The sequence below is a fragment of the Candida albicans genome, chromosome 6 (assembly GCF_000182965.3).
Source record: "Candida albicans SC5314 chromosome 6, complete sequence".
NCBI classification, from domain to species: Eukaryota; Fungi; Ascomycota; class Pichiomycetes; order Serinales; family Debaryomycetaceae; genus Candida; species Candida albicans.
Genome location: NC_032094.1, coordinates 22,848 through 37,427, shown reverse-complemented (window position 1 = coordinate 37,427; position 14,580 = coordinate 22,848). Strand labels below are relative to the sequence as shown.

At 37.1% G+C, this 14,580-nt stretch overlaps 8 protein-coding genes and 1 non-coding gene across 9 annotated transcripts; 3 read left to right on the top strand and 6 right to left on the bottom strand. All coding sequences in view use genetic code 12, as the record gives it.

Annotated features, from left to right (window-relative positions):
* Positions 1–2,350: 2,350 nt before the first annotated feature.
* CPH2 (Cph2p) lies at positions 2,351–4,912 on the bottom strand (the record flags this gene model as incomplete). The annotated part of the gene is made up of 1 exon (XM_707212.2): positions 2,351–4,912. One exon carries the CDS (start codon positions 4,910–4,912, stop codon positions 2,351–2,353), a length of 2,562 nt encoding a protein of 853 aa, XP_712305.1.
* A 1,771-nt stretch (positions 4,913–6,683) lies between these two features.
* Positions 6,684–7,376, bottom strand: CAALFM_C600270WA (uncharacterized protein; the record flags this gene model as incomplete). Its single annotated transcript, XM_707211.2, has 1 exon — positions 6,684–7,376. One exon carries the CDS (start codon positions 7,374–7,376, stop codon positions 6,684–6,686), a length of 693 nt encoding a protein of 230 aa, XP_712304.2.
* A 172-nt stretch (positions 7,377–7,548) lies between these two features.
* CAALFM_C600260WA (ubiquitin-conjugating protein) lies at positions 7,549–8,658 on the bottom strand (the record flags this gene model as incomplete). The annotated part of the gene is made up of 1 exon (XM_707210.2): positions 7,549–8,658. The coding sequence occupies one exon, from the start codon at positions 8,656–8,658 to the stop codon at positions 7,549–7,551; it is 1,110 nt and encodes a 369-aa protein (XP_712303.2).
* A 169-nt stretch (positions 8,659–8,827) lies between these two features.
* Positions 8,828–10,474, bottom strand: CAALFM_C600250WA (uncharacterized protein; the record flags this gene model as incomplete). The annotated part of the gene is made up of 1 exon (XM_707208.1): positions 8,828–10,474. The coding sequence occupies one exon, from the start codon at positions 10,472–10,474 to the stop codon at positions 8,828–8,830; it is 1,647 nt and encodes a 548-aa protein (XP_712301.1).
* A 143-nt stretch (positions 10,475–10,617) lies between these two features.
* Positions 10,618–11,511, top strand: CAALFM_C600240CA (uncharacterized protein; the record flags this gene model as incomplete). Its single annotated transcript, XM_707207.1, has 1 exon — positions 10,618–11,511. The coding sequence occupies one exon, from the start codon at positions 10,618–10,620 to the stop codon at positions 11,509–11,511; it is 894 nt and encodes a 297-aa protein (XP_712300.1).
* CAALFM_C600230WA (uncharacterized protein) lies at positions 11,506–12,594 on the bottom strand (the record flags this gene model as incomplete). The annotated part of the gene is made up of 1 exon (XM_707206.2): positions 11,506–12,594. One exon carries the CDS (start codon positions 12,592–12,594, stop codon positions 11,506–11,508), a length of 1,089 nt encoding a protein of 362 aa, XP_712299.2.
* A 79-nt stretch (positions 12,595–12,673) lies between these two features.
* Positions 12,674–12,756, top strand: CAALFM_C600220CA. The gene has a single exon (XR_002086414.1). It is a non-coding gene; the product is annotated as an uncharacterized ncRNA (small nucleolar RNA).
* Positions 12,757–12,801: 45 nt separating this feature from the next.
* Positions 12,802–14,049, bottom strand: CAALFM_C600210WA (2-aminoadipate transaminase; the record flags this gene model as incomplete). The annotated part of the gene is made up of 1 exon (XM_707205.1): positions 12,802–14,049. One exon carries the CDS (start codon positions 14,047–14,049, stop codon positions 12,802–12,804), a length of 1,248 nt encoding a protein of 415 aa, XP_712298.1.
* A 188-nt stretch (positions 14,050–14,237) lies between these two features.
* On the top strand, positions 14,238–14,570 carry CAALFM_C600200CA (uncharacterized protein; the record flags this gene model as incomplete). The annotated part of the gene is made up of 1 exon (XM_707204.2): positions 14,238–14,570. One exon carries the CDS (start codon positions 14,238–14,240, stop codon positions 14,568–14,570), a length of 333 nt encoding a protein of 110 aa, XP_712297.2.
* Positions 14,571–14,580: the final 10 nt, after the last annotated feature.

Here is a 14,580-nt window from a genome sequence, read left to right as displayed (position 1 = left end):
AGATAATAGCCATCAATCAGAGACAATTACAGTTGGCGATTATTCAAAGAGCAAGATATTACAGAATTTTACTCGGGCCAGAAACACACATGCAAAAGCAAATGAGACAACTTTATCGCTTTTCGAGAATTTGAAATTAAACATTGCATGCAAATGTCTTTAAAATTTAGAATATTTATAATTTCAATTTTATTTTATGGAATTAATAACGGAATTTGAAGTTGAAATTCAGTGAATTTGTTGGCACTTTCGGCGATGGCCTTTTGTGGTACTCTTCCCAATGATTAGAGTCAAATCTACATCTACGTATATGCAAATCACTTAATTTTTTTTTGAAAGTTAATTCTGAAATTTCTTGAACAATACTTCAGTAACCAAACCAGTGATTTATTTTGTCCTCAGTTGAATTAACGTTATACTCGGATTTATTCTTGTTCTTACGTTTAGTGAGATTGCCGAACACTCTATTGTAATTAGAATCAAATCTCCAATACTCTAAACCTAAAATACTTCAAAACCAACAAAGTTAATATTATAACTGGGAACTATCAATCTTCTTGTGGGTTATGAACAATCTATCAATTAGTTGCGCTAAATAAAGAAAAAAACCTTCAGTTATAAACCTTAACTGTGTAGCGGTGAAACATACTCATCAAGATGTAGCAGTACTTATAAACAAACACTTTTGAGATTGGACTTTGAACGTCATTGCCAGAGTTACGTAATACTCGATGAGATTCAGTCGTGATGGCACTTTCATCGCAGATGAATATTTAAGCAGCTGTGCGTCATCAGTCACGTTTTACAAGAGTTTTTGCTTTGTGTAACTTCTATGTATTTGCTTATAATTCACTCTTCTTATTGTTGTCATTAGTGTTCAACTATTTAGGAGTTAAAATTTTAGTTAGTTATCATTTCCACTTGCTCAAATTTCAGGTTAGTAATCAATACTTTTGTTGCTCATCTACTAAGGCAAGCTTTGTTTTTTTGGTGCTGCCTAGTTACACAATTTGAATAGCAACTTATTAATTGAGGGGAAGTAGAATTTCGGTGGTATTAGCCATAATTTTTAACCATGCAAGTGAATATAGCAAATTCACACGGGTACATTCGGGAAAGTTGCCGTCAATAAAATGTAATGACCGAATGCATTGTTGTTGTATCTGTCAAACAATTGTGCAACAGAAAAAGAGCACCACTAGAAGTACTATTGATGGTGTAACATTTTGTATTACTATAGAGGATCCAATATCTCCATCCAGTATTGCAATAAAAGTATTTGGAACGACATGAACTTAAGCAATGTTTCATTAGAATCCAAGAAATATGAATTGGATCTTGGTTTTTGCATATACGAAGATAGAAGAGCTTAGTAGGAAAAAAAAATATTCCCCTCCCATAATTATAAAGCCATGGTCTAGGCAAAACTGCAACAACAGCACGCCAGGATGTTCATCATGGTGTTTTTTTTTTGATTACATGGTTCAGTTAGCACTGCCATGTTCTTTCCATGTGGTGTTACTTAATTTTAGTCTCAGATTTAGTTTTCTTAAGTGTTGCTGCGTTGTAATGTAATTTACAAATTTCAAGTTGATTTTGGTATAATGAGACCTAAATAATTAGATGTTCTTGCACTAACGTACCAATGTAATTATTGGTTTGTTCTGGTTAGTAATCTACTGCTTATGCATATTTGACAGGACGGGTATGTATCTTATACAAGAAGACGGAAACTTGCATTGGTGTTGCCACCGTGAAGCACTCGTCATAGACTGATACGGAAAAACCATAACCTTATATGTGATCTCCGTGGATGAGGATAAACATGGCACTTTTCGAAAGTGTCCTCTTGTCTATACTGTTCCGTCATGACGTGACTCTACATATTGGTATAACCATTTTAGTTTTTATAATGCAACTTGGAATAAAACTAGTGTACCAGAAATGTCGTAGCAAAAATATCTCTGAAACCAGTTACGAACTTCATTCTGGTAGTATTTGATTGATAAACATGTTGGTCTATATTTTCTATTTTTGGTAAAATTTACCATATAGTACACGTCTGGAGTGTTTTGTGTGCAAAAATATTTTGTTAGAAAATCTTTGCAAATCTTTACTAAAAAAAAGTTGGTAAAGATCTCTACATAGTCCAAACACGTTTGGGAGTCACAAGAGACTGGAACTGGAAAAATTCTCAAGTTATCAATATATTAAATAAACACAATAAATTATATAAATAAATAAACTAAAACAGAAAAAAAAGGGACACATTAACACTATTACCACAACCCACATTCCTTATGAAACAAAATAAAATTAAAACAATCTATACCTGAAAAAAAGAAACACTTTACTCTTCATCACTCTCATTAACATCAATTCCATTAACAATCATTCCTTTAGTAACCACAATTTTCTTCAATTCAAGTTTGATATCCTCATCCATATATTGAGTTAAATCAGGGTTCTCAAGCCAATCGCGGCAAATTCTAATAGCCGAATCCAAATTAACATTATCTTCGATTTTACCTGGTATCAATTCATTGATTAATGTTATCAAGGAAGTAAATGTCAAAAGGCTGAGAGTTTTAGAATCATTATCCAATCTCAAATAGTTTAATAATTTCAATGCACGATCGTATTCTTTATTCTTGTAGTAGTAAATAGTCAATGAGCATGTTAGTATTATAAATTCTTCTTCATTCACCAAGTTCAATGATGAGATTAAGGATTTCTGTGACTTTAATGTTGGTTCATATTTATACACAACAGGGGATTCTTGTTCATATTCATCTTCCGACGAAGTGTTGTGGATCTCGTGATCAGTCAAATCAATTCCTTCGTAAGCAATTCTGAATTTCTCCAACGACGATTCGACTTTGTCTTTCAAACTTTCAAATAAATATGGAGCATAGTTAGCATTCAAAATACTGGTGAATAATTGATAATAGCCGAACAACTTGTTGTCTTGTTCGCCAAAGAAAGCTTCAATAATTTTCAAATCAGTTAACACTTGCGACTGGTCGTCATTCAACTGTTCTAAATACGTCACATTCAATTCATGAATAAATTCCAATAATCTCCAGTTAAAAACAATGGCATAATAATCGTTAATGTTACGTTGGTAAAATTCAATGTATTTCACATGATTTTGTCCGTCAACTATATTGGCATTAATCCGATTATTGGTAAATACATTGGTCAACCTGGTAGTCAAATTAGTGCTTTCAAATATCGAGACACCATCCACTTTGCTAATCAATTGATTCAATCTTATCAACGATTTGCTAAATCCCTTGTAGTCAAGATTCAAAAGCAACGCCTCCTTCATCAGCAAATAGTGATTCAAAATAGTTGCAACCACAGGAAATCTGTGTCTGATTATTGTACCCAATACCAACGACAAAAAACAGTTTTCAAAATTTATCTCACAACCAGCCAAATAGAAATAATCAGAAACCAATTGCGACCAATCATTTCCACCTTGTAAGTTAGATATTATGGCATCTCTCTTGGAAACTGACAACTTGGCGGGAGTTTTGAATCCTATTGATATCAAGATCCAATCCAATAATGAAGTTTCTGGAATAGTGTTGGGTTTGTCTTCTTTTTTGAGTTGTGCTTGCTTATACATTGGTATAAAAATACTAGCCAAGCTTCCAACCACCAATAACACTTTTGTCAAAGTCCATAATTGAATAGTCAATGGCGATGGGTTAAGAATAGCATTAGGAAACAAATACGAAAATGGCAAGGCACTCAAACTGCGGAAATCATTTTCACCAGATCCACCAAATAATGAAGTACCCATAACAGCAGCCATACCTCCCAACAAATATCGATTAGGTTGTGGTGGGTGATGCACTGTTTGTTGTTGGGTTGGAGACACTTGTTGTTGGGGAGATGGATATTGAGAAGCAGGGGTGACATTGAATGATTGGTTTTGTGGTGGATAAAAGCCAAACCCTGGTTGTGGTGGTGCTTGCATTTGTTGAGGAGGTGGAGGTAATGACTTTGGATTCATGTTGGCGTGTTGAATTAGCCTATGCAACTCAATATTTTGTTGTTTCAAAATGAAGTTTTTACTTTCCAAATGTTTGATATATTCTGTAGCTTTGGTTAAAACACTAGCTTTGTTCAATTTAGATGCTGGTGTTAACCCTTCCAAATCAGCTATGGAAACATCGTCACAACCAGCAGCAATTCTAAGAGCAGGCACAGCATCTCTCAAAGCCAAGATTTTTGTGTTGATGTTGGTTCTGTATTTCTTTTCAATCATGTTGTGAGAGTTCTTATCTTTTGATTTTGGCTTTGTGACTTTGGCCGGTTTTTTAGTGGTGTTGGTAATACTATTGGTAGAACTCACGGTTGTGGTTCTTTTGATTGGTGGGAAGTCACCTTGTTTGTTTATTGGAGGCTCTGGAGAAGTCACTATGGAGTCAACGGAGTAGTGTGAAATCGGTGTAATCTCTTCATTGTGGCTTAAACTTCCTGTAGAAGTTGAATTGGAACGTTTGTTAGAAAAACCAATATCGACTTCATGTAATGGACGACTTGTATTCTTATCATACCCTTCCAATGAGTTGTCCGATAAGTAATCTGTAAAGTTTTGTCCTGTGTAATTACTACCTTCACTAATCATCGGTTGACCAGAAGATTGTGTAAAGTCATCACCACTGGCTGCAGATACGGGGGAATAGATATTTGGATTCATAATATTCATATCTTCAAATGAAATGTCGTTGGTGTTGGGATTGACATTGTTATGACCATTATTCGGCAATGCGCCAGATATCGAATCTAAGAAATCGTCGGCATCAACAAAATCAAACGAATATAAAGTTGCATTACCTTGTTTGTTGAACCCATTATTGTCGCCCGCAGCAAGTTGTTCATCATACTGCGATAACATGTTGTAGATGGTTGAATTATAATTCGGAGCACGATATTGAACACTATTGATTTACGTGTAAAAAAAAGCTGTTGTTGGTTTCACAAATAAAATCGAACGAGTTTTTTTTTTGGCTAATGCACACAAACTAAAAAGGAAAGAATCTTGGTTTTTTTAAAAAAGAAAACTTTGATGGAGAACAGGTTCTAATAAATATAGTAAAATAAATAAACAGAATAGCCCTAGATTGGTTAGCTAGATATCTCTATTTTGATAAACGTGTTCGTGGGTAATAAAATAAAAGGGGGACGGGATGATTTTCACAAAAAAAATATGTATAGGGGAACTGTGGTGATATTAACCCAAATATAATTATAACTTCACAGTAGTAGTCTCTTGTTTATAAGTTGTCTTCTGTTGATTATAACTATTCAACTAAGATATGAGGTTGGAAATAAAATAAATAGAAAAAAAAAGAAAGATATATCAAAGTAGAAAATTTTTTTTATTAAATGGAAAATAATTTTTGTTATAATTCAAAAAACAAAAACAAATATTATTGGAGGGGGAGCAGAACCGTGGGTATTCTTCCTTCACTTGGTTATTGAATTGTATTTGTAAATTGAGTTGAGTTTGATAATTAAGAAAAAGAAAGAGAAGAAGTAAAAAATTAGATAATTTTTTTTTATCAGGTCATTTTTTTTCCGGCCTCCTTTTTGTTAAAACTGAGCTTCTTGATTGTCTCAATTGTCATGTATTTTTGTGGTTTGTAAGAAACTCATCAATACCAAAATGTGTGAATATGTATGTAAAGAGTAAGGACAAGAGTTTAACATTTAACAATAGGGAAAATAAAATTGCAAAAATAACCAGTCCTGCATAGTATTACAAATGGCCTGATTTTTTTTTGTTTTGCATCTTTTCTTTTTCTTGTGTGAAGAACTGAGTGGTCTATTCACGTGCTCCAAAGATTATAGTTTTTACCAATTCGTGGGTATAATTAACCTTTTTTTTTTGCAATATGCAAAAGGCAATCAATGTAGGAACCAAATAAAAAAAAGGGAGCTAAGTATTGATCATCAACAACACACGTGTCGGTTTTAGTCGAATGTTTGGGGAATTTGATCACATTGATATTGTTGTCGGGGTATCTTCTTGTGATTTTGCTGACTAGCTTGTGGTGGTACTCGCATTGTTGGATTTCTTTTGTATTTGGTAGATGGTGCTGCAAGTCCAGTTATTTTTTTGATTTCCTTCGCTTAAATTCGTTACACAATATCTCTATCGTTAACTCCACCCTAGTCGGGTTTAATCTGGGGCAAAAAAAGGGCACCAGATATGTCTTGGGTAGTTCACCAGATATCTGCAGTTACTACAAAGATATGACTTGCCTGTTTTTGTACACCTCAACAGGGCCGGTATAAGCTGGCGTATTGCTTTAATTACAATTATAGGCTTCTATTTTTCTTGTATTTCCTTCTCTCCTCATCTCTATTATCGTATTTCAAGCTCGGAGACTCTTTTACAGATAATAATATTTTTCTATAACATTGTATTATGTTGACGTAACGGTTATTTTCTATTATTTTATTTCTTGGTAGGTGGGGCTATCAACAGTACATTGATCACCAACCACACTTTAAAAGCCTACATTGATCCCTCTAGATTTATGCTAGGTATCATGACAAGGGGTGTTGTGAGAAAATAAGTTATCTGGCCATTTGAGAAAGTGGAGGAAGAAGCTTGGAATTATTATTAGTTATAGATATACGTGTATATACACTTTAGTCTATTATTTTGCAAAGTTTGCCAAGCCATTCAATATTGATATCCCAATGGGCCCGAGAATTGGTAAAAACACTGCCAATTTATGATCCATGGGTGTGAATGATGTGATCTCAGTGGAAACTCCCTTTGGTGCTGCACTTTGAGACTGTTTCAATGTCTTTATCAAGTTAGCTTTGAAAATATTGAGAAGAGGCAACAAATCGTTCCTCTGTAAACTCCAATCATTCAATATACCAATTGTCCCAAACCCTTCAACGGTAAAACTGTTGGTGGTTGAGTCCTTAATCGTCAATCCATTTTGAGGTAAAAATATCACATAGTTTAAGTTGTTGGTACTGTATAGTTCGTCTAAATTGATCAAGTAAGGAATCTCCGACAGTTCTAATACACTCGAATTCAGTTTGAACAATTCAATATTATTCTGTATGTTTGTGGTTATTCCCAACTTATTCTTAAACTCACCTGGGATTATCTCATCAAATAAGCTTTCTGTAGCAAAATCTATCTTCCTATTGCCATCAGACACAATCGATACATGAACTTGTTGGAAAATTGGCTCTTCGACGAATATGCTCGAACCCGTTGAGTACTCGGAATTTAAATAGTAATATCCAGCAAATGGCAATACCAACAAGATAGTCACTACCAAGATTGCTCTCCTAGCATTGGTTATGGTTGGGCTGGGTTTAGTAGTCATTGTTGAGGAGTTACGCCAACCAGCAAACTTTTGTCAACACCAAAAAAAAAAATTGGGTGTTGGAAAAAAAAAAAAACAAATGCTAATGTGCAGTGCCACGCCAAACATTTATAAATTCAAGCATCTACATATATGAAAAAGAAATATATAAATACAAACGTTACTCACAATACTATTCTGACTCTGAAAAATATTCCAAATCACAAACATATCGACAATTGGGACATGAGAACAGGGGATAACTTTTCTGTAGCAATGGGTGTATACATCTATAATGCCACCAATGGCCACAAGTACTTATAAATAGAGGATGGCCAGGCTGTATTGCATTTAAACAAATTGAACATTCGGTGGCTTGCTTATCCCCGATTTGCAATTTCTTGAACATTTCAATATTGTAAGGGTTCATTTTGCGTTGCCAGCTATTGTTAAAGTGGCACCTCATTTTCACCAGCCGGTACACTTCTTCTGTGCCGCCTCTATAGTCCATCCCCAACTGAATTATATCTCCATCTATGATCGGCATCAACGAGCTCTCTTGTGACGCGGGCGAAAGTCTAATATGATTGAGAAATGTACCTGATGAACTCTTTGTATCTTTTAGAAACCACTGACCATCTTCATTACAGAAAAATAATGCATGTGTACGTGAAACAACTTTACTTTTGAAGACAATCGGTGCTGAAGATCCCTGGGGTGCGTGTGCTGCCGCTTTGTTCTTTTCAGTGTATCTCCCGATGTTGATGGATGTTTTTGGTGAAAGCCGACGAATTATTGGCGAGAAATATAGTCCTGACGATGTGGATGAATGGTCTATTAATGGCGTCAATCTTACTGAAAAGAACCCATCCTTGTCTAACCCGCCCTTTGCGTCTTCGTCGACGTAGGTGGAGTCTGGTGGTTGTGGTATTTCTTCTGGTGCAGGATTTTGGGGTTCTTCTTCCTCTTCTAATGGAGACTCTTCAGCAACTTCATTGAATGATTGACTGTTGCCTGAAACATCATCATGCGTGTGCGAATGCACGTTTCCCAATGTAGGGCTATTTGACATTAACGGTTGTGATGCTGTTTCAGATGAATGCGAACGCATGGTGAAATTATTTAAAAAGTTTAAACCAAACGATGGTCTTCTAGATGATTGTTGTTGTTGCAGTTGTGGTGGTGGTGGCTCTAATGGTGAAGAAGGACGGCTCGACCCTGACGAGTTTATAGGTGGTGTTGAGTTGTTGGACTTGGACGACAATGTTCTTCGATTTGACGGTGCAGCTTCCCTGCCTATCATATTTGATGAGCTTTCTGGCATCAGTAATTTCTATGACCCGTCTTTAAAGAAAAAAAAAGGGGAATGTTGAATCTCGTTTTTGTTGAATTTGTTGTCGTTTTGGATTTTTCTTTCTTTTTTTTTTTTCTTGGTTACTACCACTACTTTTGCAAATAAAAATATATATGTACTACTTAAGATACTCTTGTTCACCTATTAATCTTAATAACAACTGTTGTAACTCCTTTCTACCTTTTGGACTATTCCAGATAAAGTGATCACTATTTTCAGCAATTACCCACTCGCTTGTTTTTCTACTTAGTTTACTGATTTCATTTTGCCACTTGCCCCAGTTTAACAGCTTTTTAATCATGAAATCCGATGATATGACTCCTACATTCAAGTCATTTATATCTGCGTCCATAATCTCATTGTATGATAATATACCCGAAACTAATTGTTCCTGGCATCGAGCCCTGATATATTTAGACAGATACACCATATCGCGGCCAAATATTCTGCTCTTGCTGGAAAACCGCATAGGGTGTAGGAACCAATGCAAGTTTGGCAAGACCCCCAAAGGCGATACAAAGCCTCGTAACCATAATTTAAACCCTGTTATATTATCCATCACCTCTAAGGATTTCTTAAACACTTTTGTGCTCTCATTTTTTCTGCCACTGCCGCTAAATGGCCATTTCTTTAACAAATCAGGCGACCAGCTATCAACAAATAGGATAGACTGGATCTTGGCTCGATTTCTGCTGGCAAACATTCTCGCATACAATCCGCCAATATCAAATCCAACCACCGAAAATGGCCCCTCGATCTTTTCTTTTCTCAATGCTTCCATCAAGTATTCAGTGACAATCCCTAAAGATTCTGGCGGAGGTGCCGAATCGGAAAATCCATAGCCTGGTCGATCCCAGATACAGTACCGTTCGACTTTGTTCAAGTGGTGCAACTCTTCAATCCATTCTTGGAAAGCTTCGCTTGACGTTGATTGCCCACCTTCAACAAGCACAATTGGCTGATCAGATTTGCCGTGAACATCTCCAAAACATGCTAGGTGTACTCTGAATTGGTTATTGTTAACCGGAACTAATTTACCCCATGGCTTTTCGTGGGTGTCAAAACAGTTTATCCACAATGTCAAACTAATACACCAGACTATCCATAGTATAATAATCTCGCCCAACACCTTAAAAAAGATGATAACTAATTCACTTATGGTTTTGCGTTTTTCGATTCTTCCAGTTAATCGAATCTCCTGATAATGTTTACCTTCTTCAACCCAATAACCAATCAAAGAATTAAACAAAGAATTGAGGCACACCCAGGCAATTAGCGATAAATCTAACAACCCCAAACTTTGTCGGATTGGCGATACGAGAAACGCAACAATGAAATCAATAAGTAAAAGCCCGGACGTGATATACCCCAATATTCTCTCATAATAAGCAGGAACAGCAAAGAACCAATTAGTAGTCAAATTTATAAATAAACTCACTAAGGCCAAGTCGAGTCCCAAAAACGATTTACCACGATTGTTGAATCCGGGGATGGCAAAGAACTGACTTACCAATAATATCACAAAAAGCACCAAGTTTACGTAGACCAATGTCGTGGCAATAACTTTTAATAATCGTATTCTTTCTAATTTCAAGGGGGATACTCGCGGGTCGTCGGGATCCAACAACGGTTGCAGTTCCAATTGAGTGGCTTCTCTATCGTCCGCAGGTACTTCACTGGGAGAGACAGGGCGTGGGGCAGCATCCTGGCTACTCTCCTCTGTATTGGACGATTGTTCGTCTTGTGTTGAATGGTATGTAGTCATTTGTCTTGGTGGTTTGGAAAAAAAAAAAGGATGGAGAAGATGATGTGGATTTGTAGATAGCAATCATAGCGGAAGCGGCAGAAATACACGAAGGAAAAAAAAAATATGCACCACATACTAGTTTCTTTTTAACACTATAACCAATGTCAACAATTACTATCCCCCAAGATATAGAAATTGGTGGGTCAACGTACTATCAAATTAATATAAAACTACCACTCCGATCATTCACGATAAAGAAACGGTACCTGGAATTCCAGCAATTGGTGCTGGACTTGAGTCGTAGTCTAGGTATTGATAGTCGGGATTTTCCATATGAATTACCTGGGAAACGGATCAACTGGCTTAACAAGACCAGTATTGTTGAGGAGAGAAAAGTGGGACTTGCAGAATTTCTCAATAACCTCATTCAAGACTCAACACTTCAGAATGAACGAGAAGTGTTGTCGTTTTTGCAATTGCCGTCTAATTTTAGATTCACCAAGGATATGTTACAGAATAATCGAGCAGACTTGGATTCTGTGCAAAATAACTGGTACGATGTGTATCGTAAGTTGAAACTGGATATACTCAACGAATCGTCTAGTAGCATTAGTGAACAGATACATATTCGAGATCGCATTAGTCGGGTCTACCAACCACGGATTCTCGACTTGGTCAGGGCTATTGGTACAGATAAAGAAGAGGCCCTAAAGAAGAAGCAGTTGGTTTCCCAATTACAAGAGAGTATAGATAATTTGTTAGTACAGGAAGTTCCCCGATCAAAGAGGGTGTTGGGTGGAGCAGTTAAGGAAACGCCAGAGACATTACCATTAAACAATAAAGAACTTCTTCAACACCAAGTACAAATTCATCAAAACCAAGACAAAGAACTAGACCAGCTTAGAGTGTTAATTGCCCGGCAGAAACAGATTGGCGAGCTAATTAATGCAGAAGTAGAGGAACAGAATGAAATGTTGGATAGGTTTAATGAAGAGGTCGACTACACGTCCAGCAAAATCAAGCAAGCAAGACGCAGAGCTAAGAAGATATTATAGTAATTTGTTCACTACTTCGATATTATCTGCCATTGACGTTATTCTTGCAGGTTGGCCCAATTGTTCGTTTGAAAGTTTTTCGAGGTCTTCAGCGCCTAATGCCCGATCTGAGCTCTCGCCATCGAGTTTCCAAAACCCGCCGATATTTTGAAAGAATCTTTGAATGCCAAACCGTCGTGGCGGGAACGATCTGCCTGCGTTCGCCAAGTTGAATATGCTAGGGTGGTACTGTAAATAGAAGACAGATCCAATACACGTTCCTATAAATGCACCGGCGATAATGTCTTTTAGAAAGTGTCTATTATCGCTAACTCTGGTACTAGCCACACATGCAGCAATAAGCCACGGCAGGATGGTGATAAACACTTTGAAGGAGTTGTTTCTATTGTCAAATGTTTGAAGTCTAGCAGCAAAGTTTAGTGCCGCTATTGTCATTCCCGTGAAAACAGTTGCCAGATGACCGCTGGGAAACGTTCTAAATCCTTCTTGAACCAAATTCCAATCTGGCTGCGTGCATATTGCTACGGTTGATAATGATGTTAAAGGAATGTTCTGGATCATTGGCTCGCATCTATCGATAAAGTCAGGGCGGGGGAGTCCAATTATATTTTTCAAAAGCACCGTCACAAGCAACTGGGTTGCCATTGCGCCAAGCAAGCATAAACAGCCAGCAAGAAAATCCCAAATACGACGTCTTATTGGCAAGACAACAAAGATTGAAAATAGTAGGAACTGAGTAAGCGGTATTCCAGCAGATATGAGTACGAGGAGCCAAACACGGACCAAAATGGTGGTTTCGGGAAAATGTGTGTATCTAAGGGTAATGTCATAAATCAGGAATTCATGGTAGCGTGGAGGAAGAGTTCTTCCCAATGTAGCTGAAAGAATTAGGATTGTCAAATAAAATAGGAAATCAAAAATATATGATATGGTAATTAACCCTGAAAATTGTAGTCTATTGATTGTGAATACCCAATCTGTAACCATGATTTGGGTATTTTTTTTGCATCTACACAAACAGGAGAGAGAGCAGAGCCCTAAAAAAAAAGGCCACTTAAAAGAAAAAAAATTTTCTCTTTTCATTTTTCATCTTTTTCCCATCACTTTCTTCTTTCCTCCAACAAACCGTATGTGATAATTCTATATCTTTACTGTTGATTATATATAAGATGATAAAGTTTTCGCCTAAACTCGATGTATTACATGAGAATAGAAAAAACAATTACACCAAGATCTACGCTGACTATTAATCAACAAAAAAGTGTCTATTACTTAAAAACTGTTTACTAACTATTCTAAAAGTTCTCCCCAAATCTTGATTCCTTGTTGGATTTCTTCGGTTGTCAAATAACTAATTGACAATCGAACACAGTGCTGGCCCCAATTTCTTTTGTCGCCAGTGACTTCAAAATGTTCACCGCCAGCAAGCACAACGTTTTGTTTAGCCAATTTAGCAACTACATCGAAACAGTTTGCTGACGGTGTGACGACCCAAACAAAGTATCCTCCGTCTCCGCCGTATACTTGTGTGTCTTGTGGCAAGTACTTGGCAATACTCTCTTTCAACACCGCAACTCTTTCTTTGTAGACGTTTTTGAATTTCGCAATGATTTCGTCTATTGTTCCTGTCTTTATTAAATCGGCAACAACGAGGGTTGACAACTGGTTTGGCGTGCCGCCTGATCTGTTTGACCCAGTGATGGATAGCTGGTCGACCAATTTTGGGGTTGCAGTTTCTTGCCATCCGACTCGTAACCCCGGTGCAATGATTTTGGAGAATGTGGCGTTGGAAATGGTGTTCCCATACTTCGTGGCACCCGCTTTATCTAATTGGTTCAATCGAGGCAACGGCTTGGAATCGGTATAGTCGAGAAACTCGTATACATCATCGCTGATAAGCAACAAGTCATATTTTCTTGCAATCTCCACCAACTTCTGTCTTGTTTCTAAAGTATAGTTCAATCCTCCAGGGTTTGAGAATGTTGGAACAAGGTACATTACGAACCGATAATACTTTCTGGTTCCTCTAACAGGGTCGGGAAAAACATTAATGTCATCATGCACTGGCTCCAAGTCTTGGGAGTACTTTTGCAATTGCTGCTCGAGATACACCAAATCAATACTGTACTTGCCGTTGTGTGTCTCTTCAATTGCAGTCAATCTGTCGTCCAACCCAACATCGACGAAACAACTATTGATCAAAAAATATGTAGGAGTAACAACAAATACCCGTTGGGTGATTTTGGGGGACGTGACTGAGGTCAATATATTGCCAACACCATAAGAAGCGCCAGCAGTCAAATTGATACAATTGGGGTCTGAGACCTGTGCGCCAAACTTTTTGTTGACCCATTGGGCAATAACCTCACGAACATCTAAATTACCTGGGTCAGTACCATACTGCAATGGGTGCTGGTTGTTGGGGTCGGTATCATAAGACAAGTAATCGGAATCTAACAATACTCTTTTGTATGAGTCTGCAATTTCATTGACAGGAAGCAATTCCCTGGTGGGGTGGCCCTTGAAGAAGTTTATCATTGAGTAAAAAGTTCATTTCAACAATATACTGTGGCGGGACAAGAAAAATATAGGTTCGGGTGTAAACTAGTCGATTAGCTGCGTAGCCTTCGTGTGTAGCTCAATATCACCATCCAATAGAATGGTGAAAAAAAAAAATGTCAGCAAAAAAAAATCCCACCACAGCACAGTACTTTCCAAACAACATCATGCCTACTGCTGCTGGTTTATTATTAAGTTCTGTGTTTGGTGCATCTGTTAGATGGGTACAAACCGCCATGAGCGGAGGTCCTTCAAAATTGACGTCAAAAATCATAGGCTACTCGATATTCATGGGTTCAGCTACCGGTGTCTACCTTTTGGTGGTTGATCCAACCATCCAAAACACACAACTGCTTTTTGAAAGAAGATTGACTTTGTTGCGTGAGCAAAGAGAGAAAAGAGCTGAATTCTACGACTTTGAACCAGTTACAAAACAACATCCATATAAAAGAGGTGCATTCACCCAGCTTCTTGATAAATTTGGTGCTAAATATCAATAAAACAATATAC